Genomic DNA, 15,985 nt, shown 5'->3' on the forward strand with positions numbered 1-15,985 from the left:
TGTCAACTGAAATATATACCAATTAGCCCTAAATGGGACACTGAAATGAATGATGCATGTGCATGCTATACTTACAAGTAATAACATGTGGTTTAAAGTCGCTCGCGTTTTCAAACAAGAATTCTTTTTATGTTGTCATTTAAAAAATCTAATATTTCAAAAGGTCAGGAATAAATAGCACCATTAGCATTAAAAGCTAGCTAAAGGGAAAGTAATTTGTTGTTCATTTAACATTGCATTTTATGTAATAGCTTTGTAAAGTGTTCGGGAGGGGGGGAGAGATTTTACTCTGCTAAAACAGGATGACGGCAGCTCCAGTTCATTATTAAAAGGAGATTTTTTATTATGCTATTGTCAACTTTAACGTCTTGATTCTGTTAGGTGTTTGTTAAAATTACATGGGCTGCTGAAGTGGCTATGGCAAAGGATAATGCTGAGAATATCATAACTGTCAAAACAATAGTGTAGGCAAGAATCTGCTTATTCCAAGGCAATGGAACAAAAGACAAAGGAGAAACTCTTCTGCAGTGTTAGGAAGTTAATAACCCTGTTGAGGTTTCCTCAGCAGGAGGCACTGAGATCAGGACACCAAATCCTAGGAGAGACAAACAGGGAAGGCAGAAGGGAGCAGGAGATGCCAAAGGGATGGGGAGGACATGAAAACCCAGCATCAGATGCCAGCTCCTCTGTCTATGGCTATTCATAAACCCACAACTATTTATCTAGGACTAAATGAAGTGTGAAAGCCTCTATTCCTGTGGCTGGATCCTTCCTCCTGCCCAACTCTGGCCATGGAAAGCCAAGGAAGGCTTTGCAGGAGCAACCCAAAACTGGACTTACCAGAGCCTGATGCAGGACAAAAAACTCAAATGACTCTATTATTTTACCACTATAAGGCTGATCACATTTGGGAAAAACTGGAGACAAAATAAATGTCAGCTTTTAAGTGTCCTTCTGGACAGCATAGTCTGGGAGGAAAACACACAAAGAGAACTCTGCTGTGAGCTTGCTGCACTTGCTGCTGCCTGAGGAGCTGTACAGGGGTAAAAGGAATGGAACAGGGGGAGAAGGGATGGAACAGGGGGAATACTCCAGGAATTCAGCAAATTCAACCAGCCTGGAGTCAATATTTCCAGAGATGGGGCACTTACCACCTCTCAGGGCAACCTGTGTCAGTTTTAACACTCCTGTAATACAGAATTTCTTCCATACATCTAATCTAAATTAAATAGTACATTTTAATCTGGGCAAGAAGCAGAAGTGCAATTTTAGAAGCTTTTTAAACATAAAAGCAAGCCTGCATATCTCTGACTAAAATTGAAATTGCTGGAGGATATTCTCTTCAGTTGTGTTAAAGCAAGGAATGCTTCAGTTTTTATATAAGGAACTTACTTCAGCCCAGAGCATGCCCATAGGTTGCTAATCTTTAGTGCTGATGGTTCTTTGTCTATTATTTACATCCCCTATTTCCTTCCCATCACCCTGTGAGAGCTGGCAGAATGCACTCAATTAAAAAAAAAAAAAAAACAACAAAACCAAAACCACTGGGTTTTTTTCTATACTAGAAAAGTAGGGCTCCAGCACAAAATAAATTGGTTTCCACCTCCACCACTGCACAGAATTTAAAGCCTTGCTGGGGGATTGATGTCCTTCAGGACAGGGTGTTCTGAGAGAGAGAAGAGCAGAGCTCCCAGCCTGGGGAACCTCAGGAGAAACTGAGAGAAGGTCCCCAGGACCAGTAGATCTGTGTAGCAGTAGATCCCCAGCAGTTCTGTGAGGTTTTATCAGTGAAGAGAAACTGAGAGAAGGTCCCCAGGAGCAGTAGATCTGTGTAGCAGTGGATCCCCAGCAGTTCTGTGAGGTTTCATCAGTGAGGATGAGCTTCCTCTGGCAGCAGAGGAGACAAAGCCCCTGAGAACGCTGAGGGACGTGAGGCAGGATTACATGGGGACAGAAATGAATTTGTTTCTGTCAAATTATTTTGAAACAGGCTGAATTCCTCAATGGGTTTTGGCACATTCACTCCTAAAGCTCTAAAAATTCTGTTTATAGAGAGGTATCCACAGACTTAACCTCTGCCTCCCAAACCAGCAAAAACCCACCCCAAACAACACACACCACCAGTATTACAGCTGCAGATTCCAGTGTTTTCTGCATGAGTAGCTTTTATTGGTAGCAAGGATTTGGGGATCTGAAGGTGCTTTAGCAAGCAGTCAGAGTCTGCAGAACATCCTCCCTCACTGTCCCAGAGCCACAGAAACGGTACCTGGGGATAAAGGGAATGAAAGCACCTTGAGCTGTCAGCAGCTGTTCCAATTGTACCAGTGGATTCACTTTGATGCTAACACAACCTGATCTGTCGTTTGAGACAACTGAATGGAACAAACTTAGGGCTTCTAAATTTGAAATATTACTGCAGGGGAAAGCGTTGATAGACTGTATTCATCCTGCTTCACTGCTCACCTTACTTTAATGTTACAGTTTTGGGGTTTTCCCCAGATATTTTGCTACCATCTCTACAGAGTTGGTCACAACTAATTGTGCAAAGACCACAAATCAGTAGAAGGGTGAGTTCTTACCCACAGAAATACATTTTGTTCAGCAATGTGCTTGGGTGATTGGAAACTACAACCAGACTTAAGATCTCTGCTTTAAGGTGAGTTCAAATGCTGCTTGGCTGTAATTATTTCACTTTGCTTGAAACTGTTTCCACCTCCAATGTTGTCTTTTAAGTAATGGAATTTTAACTGTGCATTTGAAAATAGGTTCTAAAATTGAAACTGTACCTCCTGTCCTCGATACCAACTCATGCTGTGGATAAGAAAATGAAGGAATTCATGATCAAGAAAATGAAGGAATTCATGTTTAAAAGTCCAGGAAAATTAGTAAAACCAGATCAGCAAATCCTGCTTCTATAATCTGAACACCCAAGCCATACTTTACAAAGTCTACTCTTTCCCTCAGCTCTATATATAGCTTTTGAGTGCAGGCTCCAAGTGATAGTGTTCCTCATTGGAAGGATGGATTTATTATCACCATCCTCTTTAGTCAGACATGACCTTAGGGGTCATCAAAACCAATGGAATACTTGGCTGGTTCCAGCTGACGGTGAATCAGACCCACAAATAATCTGTTTTTGTGGACAATTAGGAGCTTGGCAAGAATGATGCTGACAATCCAAGCCAGCATTAATTTTTCTCACCCAAAGGATTATACAGAAAGTTTGCTCTTCTAAAGACTGGGGAGATTTTCAGTTTATCTTTGAGTTTATTTAAGGCAAAGAGTTGAAGCAGTAGTGAATAGAACTACGGATGAACAGAGTCTTGAAAGGAAGGAAAGAAAAGGTTTCCTTGAGGATCTTTTCTTTTTAATGCCTTAAATAGCTTTTCTTGTCAAAAGGCTTCCAGTCCACTTATAATTTTGTCACCCATTTTCTCCAGTAACTTACAGGATTTTCACAATGGATATACTTACACTTTTCTAGTTTCTCCAGCTTCTACTGTGATAGTTGCAGCTCCCAGTTTAGGAAAAGTTGGGTTTATCCAGTTGTTGTTCCAAAGAAATTTAACCTTGGTAAGTTCTCCTACATTAACTTCTGCATCAATATAGGCTGTGTAAGTGTTGTCTGGTTTGAGGGCACCACTGTGAAAAACAGCATTTTATGGATGTGAGGCATGGCAATATTTAACTACCAGTCTTGTCAAAGGCTCTGCCCTGGTGGCAAGAAGGTAGAAATATAGCAGAGACAATGTTTATCCTCTTTTATGATGGCAACATTATTGCCAGATTTCTGATGTAATTCATCCAAATCACTGTTTTTCAGAGGCAGCAAAAGCAGGTCTGATATGCTGCCTTTTTGTCTCTTCATAAGATCAAATTAAACAGAATTATTAATTACAAATACAGATTAAGAGTTCTAGAAGAAAAGTCTCTTTTGTATTGAATTTTTAACTTACTTGGTGATCTGGTGCTGCCTTGTGTTCCCATCACTGCCATACAGGGCAACATTTACATATCCTCTTACTTGGCTCCTTCCAGAGAGGGTCACGGTTATTTTATACCTCCAAACTACACAGAAGAAACACAGTGACTCAGACTGTACCCAAGGAGAAACAGTCCCCAAAATATCAAATTCTAGGTTGGTTTTGTCCTGCTTGTTTTCCTGTCTGTACTGGATAGTTGAGAGAAGAAGATAGAAAACACCAGTGAGTCAAATCTGTTGTTATGTCCAAATGAGATCAGCATGAGAAATTGAAGACATTTGGGTTACTTTCTGGGACAGGAAAAAAGAGAAAACGAGTCCATATAATAGTAAATATAGATCTCAGCATTTTGGCCATGAAGGTTTTCATACAGAGCAAAGCTGGAAATAAAGGCGTGTTAGGGATAAACACAGAATAATCTAAGCAGCCCAAAAAACTTCTGAAGCTCCAGGAAAATAATTTTTGTGGGTGGGAACTTCCTTTTATTGTGCAATTAGAAAAAGGAGCTCAAGAAGATTCTGATTTGTGCTTACAAGGGCAAGCTAAGCAGTGTGTTGTGAGAGCTGTTGTTTAGGATAACTGAGGTTGTAAAGGAGGTCATCTTGTCCATCCAGTTCTGAAACCAGCTTCTTCTTGGCCTTTTCAAATGGAGTTTTTGTCATCTCCAGTGATGGAGATTTCCCAGCTTCCTGGGCCCCTCTTCCTGCATTTAACCACTGCCACTGTGACTATAATTTTCATCCTGTTTAATAAGAAATTCCCTTTCTGCAATCTCTGTGCATTGTCTCTCCTTCCTTCTCCTTGAACCTTGCAACCCACTGAACATCTCAGTAACCTCCACAGACTCTAGAGTTTGTCAGCAACTTTCTTGTACTGTAGGGCCCCAAACTGGTATTAGTGTGGAGCAAAAGAAGAAAAAACATGAAGAACAGAAGAGACCTTGCATTGTGATGAGATCTGTTCATCTGCTAAAGTTAACTGTCGAACAGGAAAATAAAATTTTTTAGAAAGACTATGTAGCAATGGCAGCATTCAAAACTCACGTGGAAAATCCTTGGCCTCTCCAGTATTCAGGTAAAGTTTTACAAAATCACTTTTATATTTGTCCTTGAATTTGTCTGCATAGTGACCCATATTTGGGCATCCCTCTTCTGGGCATGGGAAGCAGTTTCCCTAGTGAAAACAAATGTACCTATTAATAACATTATCCAGCCAGCCAAGGAAAAGAAATAAAATTAGTCAAAGGATTAATTTTTAATAACATTTTCAACAGGGTCCGTCCCCAAGCTCTGAGAAATACTTACTTCTTGAAACAGATCATATGAAGCACAAGCATAGCCTAAAAATCCATCAGGGTACACGATGCTGTCCGAGTAGTACTTGTAACTCCTCAAGTGATTGCAAGCCACAAAGTCCCGAGTTCCTATGGAGAGATGCCCCAAGTTAATTCTCCTTTTCTCTTCCCACTCAAGGAAAGAAACCCATGCCATTGCCATGCATCATTCCTCCTCAAAAACCTCATCACAAATCTTGGAGTATCAAAAACACGATTGGAACCTTGCGTGCTTCTGATGCACTCACGCCCTGAGGAATGTCACAGGCTCAACAGGTATAAAATGCAAACTTGAAATGCTTTGTACAGACCGACTGTGCAGCTCAGCCCAGCCCCTGCCCCTCAAAACACACTTATTGAAGCAATCTGACCGAGTTTAACAATAGAAACGAGAGCTGCCTGAAGCAGGTCTTTTGTAGGCAACAGTTTCATTACCATAACAAAAGAAAACCAAATGAAAAGTATTTAACAGTGAACTTCCTAGGGCAGTGATGATTTGCTCCAGCTGAGGGCTTCAAAACAAAATTATTATTATTTGGGGGGTGCTTAAGAAAGGGAGACTCTTAAAATTAAAATAATGAATATATTATTTTCCTTTGTGTTGCCTGTATTTTCCTGACTTTAGGTTAAAAAGAAGACCATATACTATGCAGTTATTTCTTTGTGCTTTAATTCCCCATTATTGATAACAAGTTTGCTATATTAAAAAAATAAAAAATAAAAAAAGGGAGGGGGAGGGAGAATGTAAAAGCAATGCCTCTGGCTGCATTGAATAAAACCTGGAGTAAAAGGCTAGCTAGCTATCACACACCAGTTAATGTATTCCCAGAGTTTAAGGTGTTTGCAGTAGTGTAAGAAAGAGCTCAGATAATGTACTGAAAAATCTCCACAGCAGAAATCTTCGGGGGTTTTATTTATTTATTTTTTTTTAATCTTATGTGCAATTTAATTTTAGAAAGATACATAGGAATGCTCTGGTACTTCGAGATTTTATTAGAACCATGTAAAACAACAAAGAACAGTGTATTTGAGCAACTACGTGCCAATCCTTTTTTAGCTGCCTAAAAATAGACACAATGACGTCACTTCAATGCAACTGATTGTAATCTGTAATTTAACAAGGAATCGGATTAATTGCTCTGTCTCTGAAGAATTTCATCTGAAGACACTCTCCCAGGAGTAGTGAACATCTTTGCCCAGTTCCACCAGTGTTGCTGCTGGGCAATTAGACACAAAATGTAATGTGTTGTAAAAGACCCTTCAAAACTTGTGGCACAGCTCCAGCAACTTTTGTTTCTGATATTAGATCCTTCAGAGGAAACACATTTTCCAGAGGCAAACCCTTTGCCTTGTTTATTTTTTAATAAGCTCTGGAAAAGTGGTGTGTTTGGAGCATTTTAACAGCTTCACTGCAGCCTGCAGCTGCCATTGCTGGTGGATACACCAAAAGCTAATGTAAAACATCTGAATTAAGAAAAGATACCTGGCTACACTTTGAGGGGTGGCTTTGCCCTGAATTTGCAATGCAAACAACACACTTACCTTCCCAGATGCCATCGAGATCTACGATCTGTGAAACAGGGTTCTTCGCACACCCGGGCATCTCCACTCCTCCATTTGGATAAAAGTCAATGTGTCCTATAGCTGGGCTCATGCCAAAACCTGGAGCATTTGAAACAGGGGGAAGTATGTTTTAAATTAATATCTCACACCTGTAGCTGCTGGCTTCAAGTCTGCCTGTGCACAGTGTTTTGGACAGGAGCTGTTAGTGACTAAAATGAATTTGTTCTGTTCTGCCACAGCACAACAGCCTCAATCAGAACACTCAAGTGCCACAGGGAATAAATAATTCAGCACAGTAAATAATAAATAATCAGTACAGTAGAGCTGCATACTCACCTAAGTTGGGGATGGTGGGAGCTGAGTCTGTGTGGATAACATCAACAAAGTCTGCATCAGATTTGTCCAGTCTGACTTCAGTTGGAGTGCCTTGGAAATAAGGTTGTGCAGGGTCCAGTCCTGAGAGAAAGAGTAGTGTTATGTATAAATAAAGAGATGTAAGTGTAGAATCATTTCACATATCATTGATTGATTTTATGTAATAAATATCACAAATATAGTTGCCTCTGGTTCCTTATATCTAAGTAATACAGGCATGAATAAAATGAGGATGTGTGCTCTCTCTTACCAAGTGGCTTTTCTCCCAGGAAGTCACCTGTGAGAAGCCTATTAAATTTTACTGCTTTACATACTTGCATCAATATTGAATGCCAACACTTGGAATGACCTTTTCCTTTTCTTTTAATCGAACTTCTCTTTAATAACATTGCTCAAACTGAGGTTTCTGTGTCTGCATCCCAAGTAACTGAGCCATCTGTGTGGTTTCCAGAGTCCCTTGAGAGTACTCAGAGGAATTTGTGCTGATAGCACCCCACCTGCTTGGAGGTGCTGAAACCTGCCTGCCTACGTCAGGCTCCAGCCAGATTTTGGGAAAAACATCTAGTTTTGAAGCAATAAGCTTTGCTTTTGAACCTAGCAGAAAATGGAATCAATTTGCTTCCCAAATTGCTGCAGCAATTTCAGGTGCTTGTAAAGTCTTGGAAATTGCACAGGTTTTTGCTGCCTTATGCTTGCATCTCTTCTTGTCCCTAGGCAGCATATTTTGGGTTTGCTTTTAAACTGAATTTTGTAGACTATTAGTCCAAGTTTCACCAAGCCTGAAATCCCCGAGGAAAAATAACAATTGAAAAGGGTTTTGTTAATAATGTCCGAAATTGCTTTTTATGCATGAAAGGCCACTCTGCTTAATGCACAGTGCCCTTGGCATTGTCTGAGTGATGAACAAGGAGCTCAAACCTGCAGCTTTAACCTCTGGAAATGCTGAAAAATCCCTTTGCTGTGTAACACGTGTGCAAGCAAAACAATCATCACACTCTTTTCGCCCACCTAGCACAGCCCTGCTTCTTGGGGTACAGTGTGAAAGGGCTGATTTCTATAAAATTCCAATTTTCCTGACCACACTGCAGCCCACAGATGGAACCACAAGGGAAAGGGAACAGCAGGGTTTTGTTTGGTGGCTTTGGTGTGAGTGTGGCTGCAGTCACTGATTATTATTATTATTTATTATTAATAAATAATTAATTAACAGCTATTATTATTCTTCTTTTGGTAATTTTTGATTACCAGTTATTCTGCCAATGCCCGGGCGCCTCCGGCCGGCCTCGCCAGCAGCGTGTGCTCCCAGGCTGTGGCCAATGATGTGCACGTCAGCTGGAGAGTATCCATACTCCTCCTGGCAAAACAGCAATAAACATTGCTATGTCTGTTTGCATCAGCGACAGGGAGGACTTAAAAGGGGCTGGAAAACCACTTTTAATTTGCCTGCTGGCTCAGCAACTCCTATAGGATTTCTTTGCCGGTTCTGTCCAACACAGATTTTCCAAATCTCCCTATTCAGCTGCTGCCCTGGTTTGGAGGATGCTGTAACTCCAGGCAGCTCTGTCAGGAGTTCTGAGGGGCTCTGTATCCTTCCAGATTCACTGAATGCTTGTCTGGCTTGCAAGGATAGGCCAGGCAGGAACTCTTAGTTACGCCTGGCAGGTTAAGCACCAGGCACAGCTTAGGGAGGGCATGAGATGAGAGATGCCTTCAGCCTTTTTGGGCAGGAATTCAGTAGCTGCAGTGCAGAGGGGGACGGTGAGAGGTGGGTCAGAGCACTGCTAGACCCAGCACACTCTCTAGTTTTAGTTATTTATGGCTCTTTTATGGACAATGTGTGTTGAAAACAATTAGATTAAGAGAAGGCTTCAGACCAAGCTTCACTTCATATTTAAGTGTGAAGCTGGTTGCAAAAGGGGGCATCTCCTGAAGGTTTGGGCACTGTCCACCACAGCTTTCCCTGGGCAGCTGGTGGGTCCTGCTTGTCCCCAGCCAGTGCTGCCAGCTGGTTTCCTTGTGAGCTCTTTGGTAGATTTTGGTAGGTTCTGTCTCCATGAAAAAGAAGTTTGCCACTTCCATTATTTCTGCATATTTAAAGTTTTACACTGCATTTGTTAACATCTACAGAGTAACTCTTTGGCTGTACTATGAGAATGTTCTGTAGAATTTCCCCTCCTTAACTTGGCAAGCCCTGCTGCTATCACACAGTGTTCTCCTTTTTAAAAAAAAAAATTGTTTTCAGTACAACTGATAGTGGAGTAGAGGACAATATTTTCTGCTGGTTACATCTACATTTGTGAAAGTTCCAGAGCTGTATTTCTTTCAAATCAGAGTTTTTTTAGAAACAGCAGACTCTTACCATGAGAACATTCACAAAATAAGCGATTTCAGCGCCCACAACACGGATGTTGTTCGATGCCTGTGTGTACTGACACCTCGAACCTTTCTGCCAGTTCACACAGAGGCAGTTCACATCTTCCACAGTAAGCATTCTCTGTTTTGCAAAACAAAAGTAAAAGCCATGGTAAATACAGTATGGGATCAGTTCATTGGGTCATTCTGGCTCAGCTACTAAATCTGGTGTGAACTGGGATGAGAGTGATTTGAACAGCAAAGCTGTAGCATGGATGTGTGCTCAGAGGGGTTTGTGTGATCCCACAATGCTGAAAGAGGGTGATATGTAATGTAGTAACCATTTCAAATGCCCAGAGCAGCATTTTTTACAGAATGGAAAACAATATCAATAATGAAACTCTCAATTTTTATTTTCAATCAAACGTGGTATGTAACATTAAATCAGAGCTCTACTTATGCACCTATTCACTCCAGTGATTTAAAAGTACTACTGTAACTCAAATCCAATTAGAATATTTTTGATAGTAAAAGCCAAGTGTGGTTTTCTGATGCTGACTTTTGAGACAGAGACTCTGTTTTATAAGATGGTGTATAAACTGTTGGTGTTAATTTTGGATTTATGGCTTTGTTTGGAAATACATATATGCAGGCAGACTTTGCCACAGAATCCATTGAGCTGGATTGTTTGGCTAAATGTATTTTGTTTTAGCAGCTAAAATATATGGCAACAAATGTCAAAGGACAAAAAGGGCAATAAAAGTGTCTGTGACCATGCTAGAAGAGCTAAAAATCAATATGCAGATAGGATTATTGCTTAATGGGAAGGAAAGCAAGTAACAGATCCACATAAGAAGATCAATGTATTCACAATCCCCTTTGCTCCACTCTTTATTGAAAAGATTCACTGAGACCAATTTGTTTCTAAATATAAACTAGAGTATTGTGGTAAAAGAGAGGCTGCTGTAATAGATGAAGAATTTAAGGATTTATCTCATGCCTCTACATCCTGGAAAATTGATCAAATGGATTTAAGGGACAAGCTGAAAAATCTGTGAGCTATCTCATTGATTGTGAAGTTCCAGGAAACAATCCTCTATTTTAAGAGTGCAAATGTAAGACAGAAAATTATAGAAACAACGAATTATTAACTGACAAATCCAACAATCATCCATTATTTTTCTTTTCTTTTGATCTAGCATCAGAAAGAAGCAGGCAATGGGGATGCAATAAATGTGAAATACCTTGATTTTAGTTTCACATTGTTCCTCATAGTGTTCTCATAAGGAAAATAGATTGGTTATTTTTTAAAATTATAGTTGTGTTAATGGTTGAAAAACCTTATCCTTAAAATGTCCTCAATTGGTGTTTTGCTCTGTGCTGCATGACTTGGGGCTTTCATTAACTCCAGCTGCAATTAAAAGCATGTTTAGAGGACTTGAGAAAACCACAAGCTGGAATTGCACTTTGCATAGGGACAGAGTTAAGGAATAATTTGTGGAATTAGCACAAAAAATCAATAAAGCAGAGTGCTTTACTACTTTCAGTGGAAAGCTTTGTTTGAAATGCTCCCCTTGAGGTCCCCTTTGGATGTACATTTTTATGTCTTTTTATTGCTTTTGGCCAGCCCAAACCTTCCTGACAGAGCTTCCACAAGAGAAACCTTCTCTTGGCTGGAGAAACAAGATGCAGGAGCTGTGAGTCTGCAGTTATTTCTGCAACCACCCTGACCCTAGCCAGCATCTTGCTCCAGGGTTTGTGTTCTTTTTACCAGAAAAAGAGCACTTACTGAGTCAAATCTTCTTGTCACTCACTTCACCAAAGAGAAAAGCTGAATGTATTTTACTTCATGATTTCCTAAAGGTGCAGAGCTACATGTTCCATTTGGTAACAATCTGAAAATGTGAACTATTTTTTGCTTTCTTATCACTACAAAAATTGGTTCAAAATAGAGAAAACAGACATTCAATATGAAAGTGATTATAAATGCAAACTAAGGGTGTCCCTTTGGTACCTACCTTGCACATGTCTGAGAGCCAGTTTTCTTCTCCACTGTCTATAAATCCATGTACAATAAATTTGGTCTTCCTGCTTGCATTAAAATTTGAGACCTCGATTGTTGACTTATCAACAGCAGACACATCCTACATCAATGTAGATTAAAAAAAAAAAAAATAAGCATAGATAAGAACTTAATAAGCCTTTAAATCTGCTTTCTGTGAATAAGTTTTCAAAATTGCAAAGACCTGAACTGTGCTTATCTGTGCAGGTGTTTAAAAGTTATGCAATGCTGAGGTCATCTGCAAGAGTGCACATGAGGACTCAAGCTTTGACACCTATCTTAGAGCAAACAAGACTTCAGCGTGCTTTGATTTTATCTGTGGAAAAAATTTACCCCAAAATGCTCAGTCTCCCAGTAGTTCTCAGTGCTGAGGAGCTGGCATCTTTTGAATAAAGTGGAGGTTTGGCCAATTTCTAACACTTCTCAACACTTTTCAGGAAAAAGCTGAAGTCTGTGTTCATTAACATTTTTTTGCATGTGGTTCACAAATGTTTAAGCCACAGAAGTTCTTACTTGAAAGTCATCAGTGTTTTCTCTGGTGTACAGGAGGAAGCGAGTGTCTATCCTCTCTGGTTTCCAGGGCAATTTGTAGATTGGCCTTTCTGTAGTGCCAGACCATGGCAAATCATCTGTGAAGCACCCAAGCCTGTCATAGCAAACTTCGTCCCCTGTAGCATGAAAACCAAAACAATAATGTGTGAATGAGCAGAGAAATGGAGCAGTCAGAACTCACAGCATGGCTTCTCTGGGGGTCTTTTTTCCCCTCGAAAATCCCAGACCCTACAGAAAGCCAAGACCAGCAGCTGCCCTTTCCCAGATGTTGAGAGAAGGAGAGAAGCCACCCCACTGCTCATCACCAAAGTGCTCAGAGGAGTTCCTGTGCAATACCTTGGGTGTCCTCCCCCAGCTGTTGCTTTGCCCAAGGCAGAGACAGCTGATGAGTTTCTCCTAATGCCAAGCCAAAATATTGCAGATAATCAGTAATAGATTGAGACTGTGCTGAACAGCTGACTGCACATGAGAAGTTTTAATCTACACAAACCAGTGTCTTCTGCTGAATACAAAGCCATGCCCTCATTAGCCCTTATGCCCTCCAGCTCCTGGCCCTGCCTTTTTTTCTATTTCCATCACTAATAAGAGTACAAGAAATAATTCCCCATGTTTAGTAGAACGGTAGCTTTGTTCTGAGATAGGAAACACATCAGCTTTTCCTGCTTGTCCCTCGGGCAGAATTCCCAGAGTGGAGAAGAAAGGCAACATGCACACTCTCATCTCACCATTCCTGTATGGAAAGTGAACCACATTAATGTCAATTAGTAAGTTTTAAGGCACTAGGGTGTAGAATAACACCTAGAAAATAGGTAGAAAATACAGCAGCACAGAAAAGCAGTACAAACACTAACCCCATATGCTTACCTTCTGCTGCATTGAGCAGAAACAGGGCAAGAATCCAAATTCCAAGCATCTGGAACAGCAGAAAAAGAAGCAGCTAGGATTTGCTAACCCACTCGTTTAGCAAGCACACTCAGCCCCCTGGTGCTGAATTTTCTCAGGGTGAACAGAGTGCCTGTTGTTTCTGCAGGAGTGCTGTGTGTGCCAGCCAGGTGTGAGTCAGCTTTGTGTTTGCTTGCTCCACGAGAGATTGGGGGGCCATAAATATACAAAAGCATTGCTTAAATCCAGGCTGATTTTTTTCCTGTTGAGGCTATGGTTCTAATCAGATGTACAGGACCTACTTTAGAATTAGCATGAGGACTAGAGAACATGAGCTTCCATTCCCCTTCACACTCCTGTGCTGAGAAGCCACAAATCTGATGAGGTACAAGGAAAAATCCCCCAGACCTGAACTACTTACCTTGAAGCCTTGAAGCTCCTGGCATTAATGTGCAAACTTTGCATTTATTTTTTATAGTCTGCTTTATCCTTGGAAATATTCCTAGAAAGATAGGAATATTTGTTTCAGATTGTGGTTTATAGATAAGATGGAAAATTAATGGTTGGTTTCTCTGATAGCTCCAAAATCCATGGGCATAGATCTCTTGAATCTATGGGTTGGTGAGCTAGATCCCACAAAGTGATTGGAGCTCCAGAGGCTGGTAATTCCCAGGCAGCAACTCATCAGGAGTGCCCCATGAAAGAGAATTATATGGATCTGTGTGTCTTGTCTTGGCTGGGAAGGCTTTTATTTTTGGTGTTGTATAGCTGGGGTGTAGGAGATCTACTGGGGGAGTTAGTAGGGAACCACACCATTTTTAAGTCCCATTCCTTGCCCTGTATCAAGTGACTTCAGATGTGAAATGCTTCTGTGTTTTCTGGGTCTTTTGATGAAGGTTATCCCTTTTGGAAAACTCTTAGTGGGCTTGGTATATTCTTTTCATAGTGAAAGAGTCTGATCTTCTCCTGGCATCCCTTTAATTTCCTGGCTGAAATAAGTGGAAGTAGAAGGACAGTTGTGTAACCCCTGGGACCCTTTCTACACTGCCCATGGAACCCAAGCTTTGAGAAGAGTTCTGAGTGATGAACTGAGAGCAAACACACTGGAAATATATATAATAACATACAAAATCCGCCAGACATTGGGATATGGCTGGAATGCTACAGAGCTCTGCAGATTGCTCTACTAGAAACATCAACTAAAAGGTGAAAAGCAGCCTGAGCAAATGCACAAGATTAGGTCTGGCAAACTTGGACCTGTTTGTCTCCAGGAGAAGGCTCTAAGCGAACTCAAGAAGAAATGAGACCTGAGCTGACCTCCCTTGGAGAGCTTGGTCAGCCTGGCTATGCTTTATGGCCCTGCATGTTTGCAGAGTTGATGTTCCCTGACCTCCACCTCTGGGAATGACCAAACGCATACCAGGTGTTCCACTGCTATCATTGGTGCTAATGGAATTTGTTTCTTTAAACAGCTACGTTTTATTTTTATTAAGATATCACCTTTGATACTGATTTAGAGCTCAGTGCTCCTGTCTTTAGTTGAAGTGGGGTTTTGGTTTGTAAATAGGTTTGTATCAGTGGAATCACTACATGCCCCAGTGCACTGACAAGATTTAACACTTGTTCAAAACAAAGGGGGAAGAGTTTTCCCATTTAATTTAAGAGCTGGTGGAAAAGATTTGAGTTGGAATTTTATCTGTTAGTCTGCTGCTCTTATTCAATATGTAATAATACAGGTCAGACAGAATAAATGGACAATTCCTTAGGCCATGGTCAGTTGGATTTCAGCTGCTTGCTTCTCCTTTGGGCAGTCTGGGCAGGGCTGGGATGCAGGTCCCTCAATACACTTCAGGCTGCTCTGTGCCTGGAGGAGAGGCTCTGCTCCTTGTGGCCTCACAGCTGGGGAAGAAAGATGGGTTTTGATTTAAAACAAAAAAAAAGGGATAAATTAAGGCACAGCTATGTTTCTCCAATCCTGAAGAAGGTGCAGTCTGGAATAGGAAGCAGGCAGAGGAGAGGACTGGATTTCTGGTGTTGCAGGATGCTGTGGCTCTCTCGTGGGACACTGTGGAGCTTCCCAGCATTGTTCATGTTTTCCTTGCCGTGTGTTAATTCCCAGGAGACATAAAGGACTCAGGATTTCAGGTCTCTCTGGCTGAACCTCAGACTTGTGTTTATATAAGCTTTTAATGTTTTACACACTTTTGTTTAGTCAATGATACAACAGAGTTGGGGATTTTTCTTTAAAAAAAAATCATTCAGAAGTCTGTACTCATAAATGTGTTTTCATGGTATTTCTACCCCTATTTCTTAGAAGTTTATCTGCCCAAGTGCTTGCACGTCATTTATCAAATGGAAAATGGGAGTAAATAAATTATTAACTCTTTCTTCCTCTTCTTTAGCTCAGAGTTTGGATTTTATACTTGGAAAAATATGCACTGGCTTGGTCTCTTACAGCTGCAGGAGGCTCACTCACACCATCCTTTGCAGAGCAGTCATGTAATTTTTGGTGTGAAATGGTCAGTCCCAGGTTTTGCAAAGCCTGGTTACTCAGAGTTTCCCTTCCCTTGTCAGTGGCCACTACAGATGTTTGTGTTTGAAACTGAACAGTATCCAGGAGCTGGGATTCAGGGCTTAGCTCCTTCCAAAGCGGGAGCACTTGAGGTTTTATCTGCATTTTCCAAGCAGGTGCAGGTGGAGAGGGCTGTGCTCACCTGCTGCAGGAATAACCTGCCCTTGTGCTGCTGCTGCCTCATCCCAGAGAGTGTTCTGAGGGAAAACCCAACAGCAGCACAGCCTGCAGAAAGGAGGTGTTTCAGACCTGCAGGGGTGTTCTGAGCACACATATTGCCTTGAGAGTGTTTGGTAATATCCCAGATTTTC

The 15,985-nt window shown here is 41.0% G+C and overlaps 1 protein-coding gene across 1 annotated transcript; it reads right to left on the reverse strand.

Annotated features, from left to right (window-relative positions):
• Nucleotides 1-2,202: 2,202 nt before the first annotated feature.
• Nucleotides 2,203-13,133, reverse strand: LOC116999535 (inactive pancreatic lipase-related protein 1-like). Its single transcript, XM_033066341.1, has 12 exons — nucleotides 13,085-13,133; nucleotides 12,182-12,336; nucleotides 11,625-11,750; nucleotides 9,614-9,748; nucleotides 8,500-8,608; nucleotides 7,216-7,335; nucleotides 6,859-6,978; nucleotides 5,288-5,406; nucleotides 5,027-5,156; nucleotides 3,957-4,068; nucleotides 3,475-3,642; nucleotides 2,203-2,266 (listed from the first exon to the last, which is right to left on the reverse strand). Exons 1-12 carry the CDS (start codon nucleotides 13,131-13,133, stop codon nucleotides 2,203-2,205), a joined length of 1,407 nt encoding a protein of 468 aa, XP_032922232.1.
• Nucleotides 13,134-15,985: the final 2,852 nt, after the last annotated feature.

The sequence above is a fragment of the Catharus ustulatus genome, chromosome 8 (assembly GCF_009819885.2).
Source record: "Catharus ustulatus isolate bCatUst1 chromosome 8, bCatUst1.pri.v2, whole genome shotgun sequence".
NCBI lineage: Eukaryota > Metazoa > Chordata > Aves > Passeriformes > Turdidae > Catharus > Catharus ustulatus.

Excerpts from the sequence above, each read along its gene's own strand:
- LOC116999535 (XM_033066341.1), bottom strand. The coding sequence starts at position 13,133 with ATGCTTGGAATTTGGATTCTTGCCCTGTTTCTGCTCAATGCAGCAGAA. Across the intron at positions 11,751-12,181 it reads AAAACACTGATGACTTTCAA|GATGTGTCTGCTGTTGATAA; the intron begins GTAAGAACTTCT and ends ACATTGATGTAG. Across the intron at positions 9,749-11,624 it reads GGCTCTCAGACATGTGCAAG|AGAATGCTTACTGTGGAAGA; the intron begins GTAGGTACCAAA and ends TTTGCAAAACAG.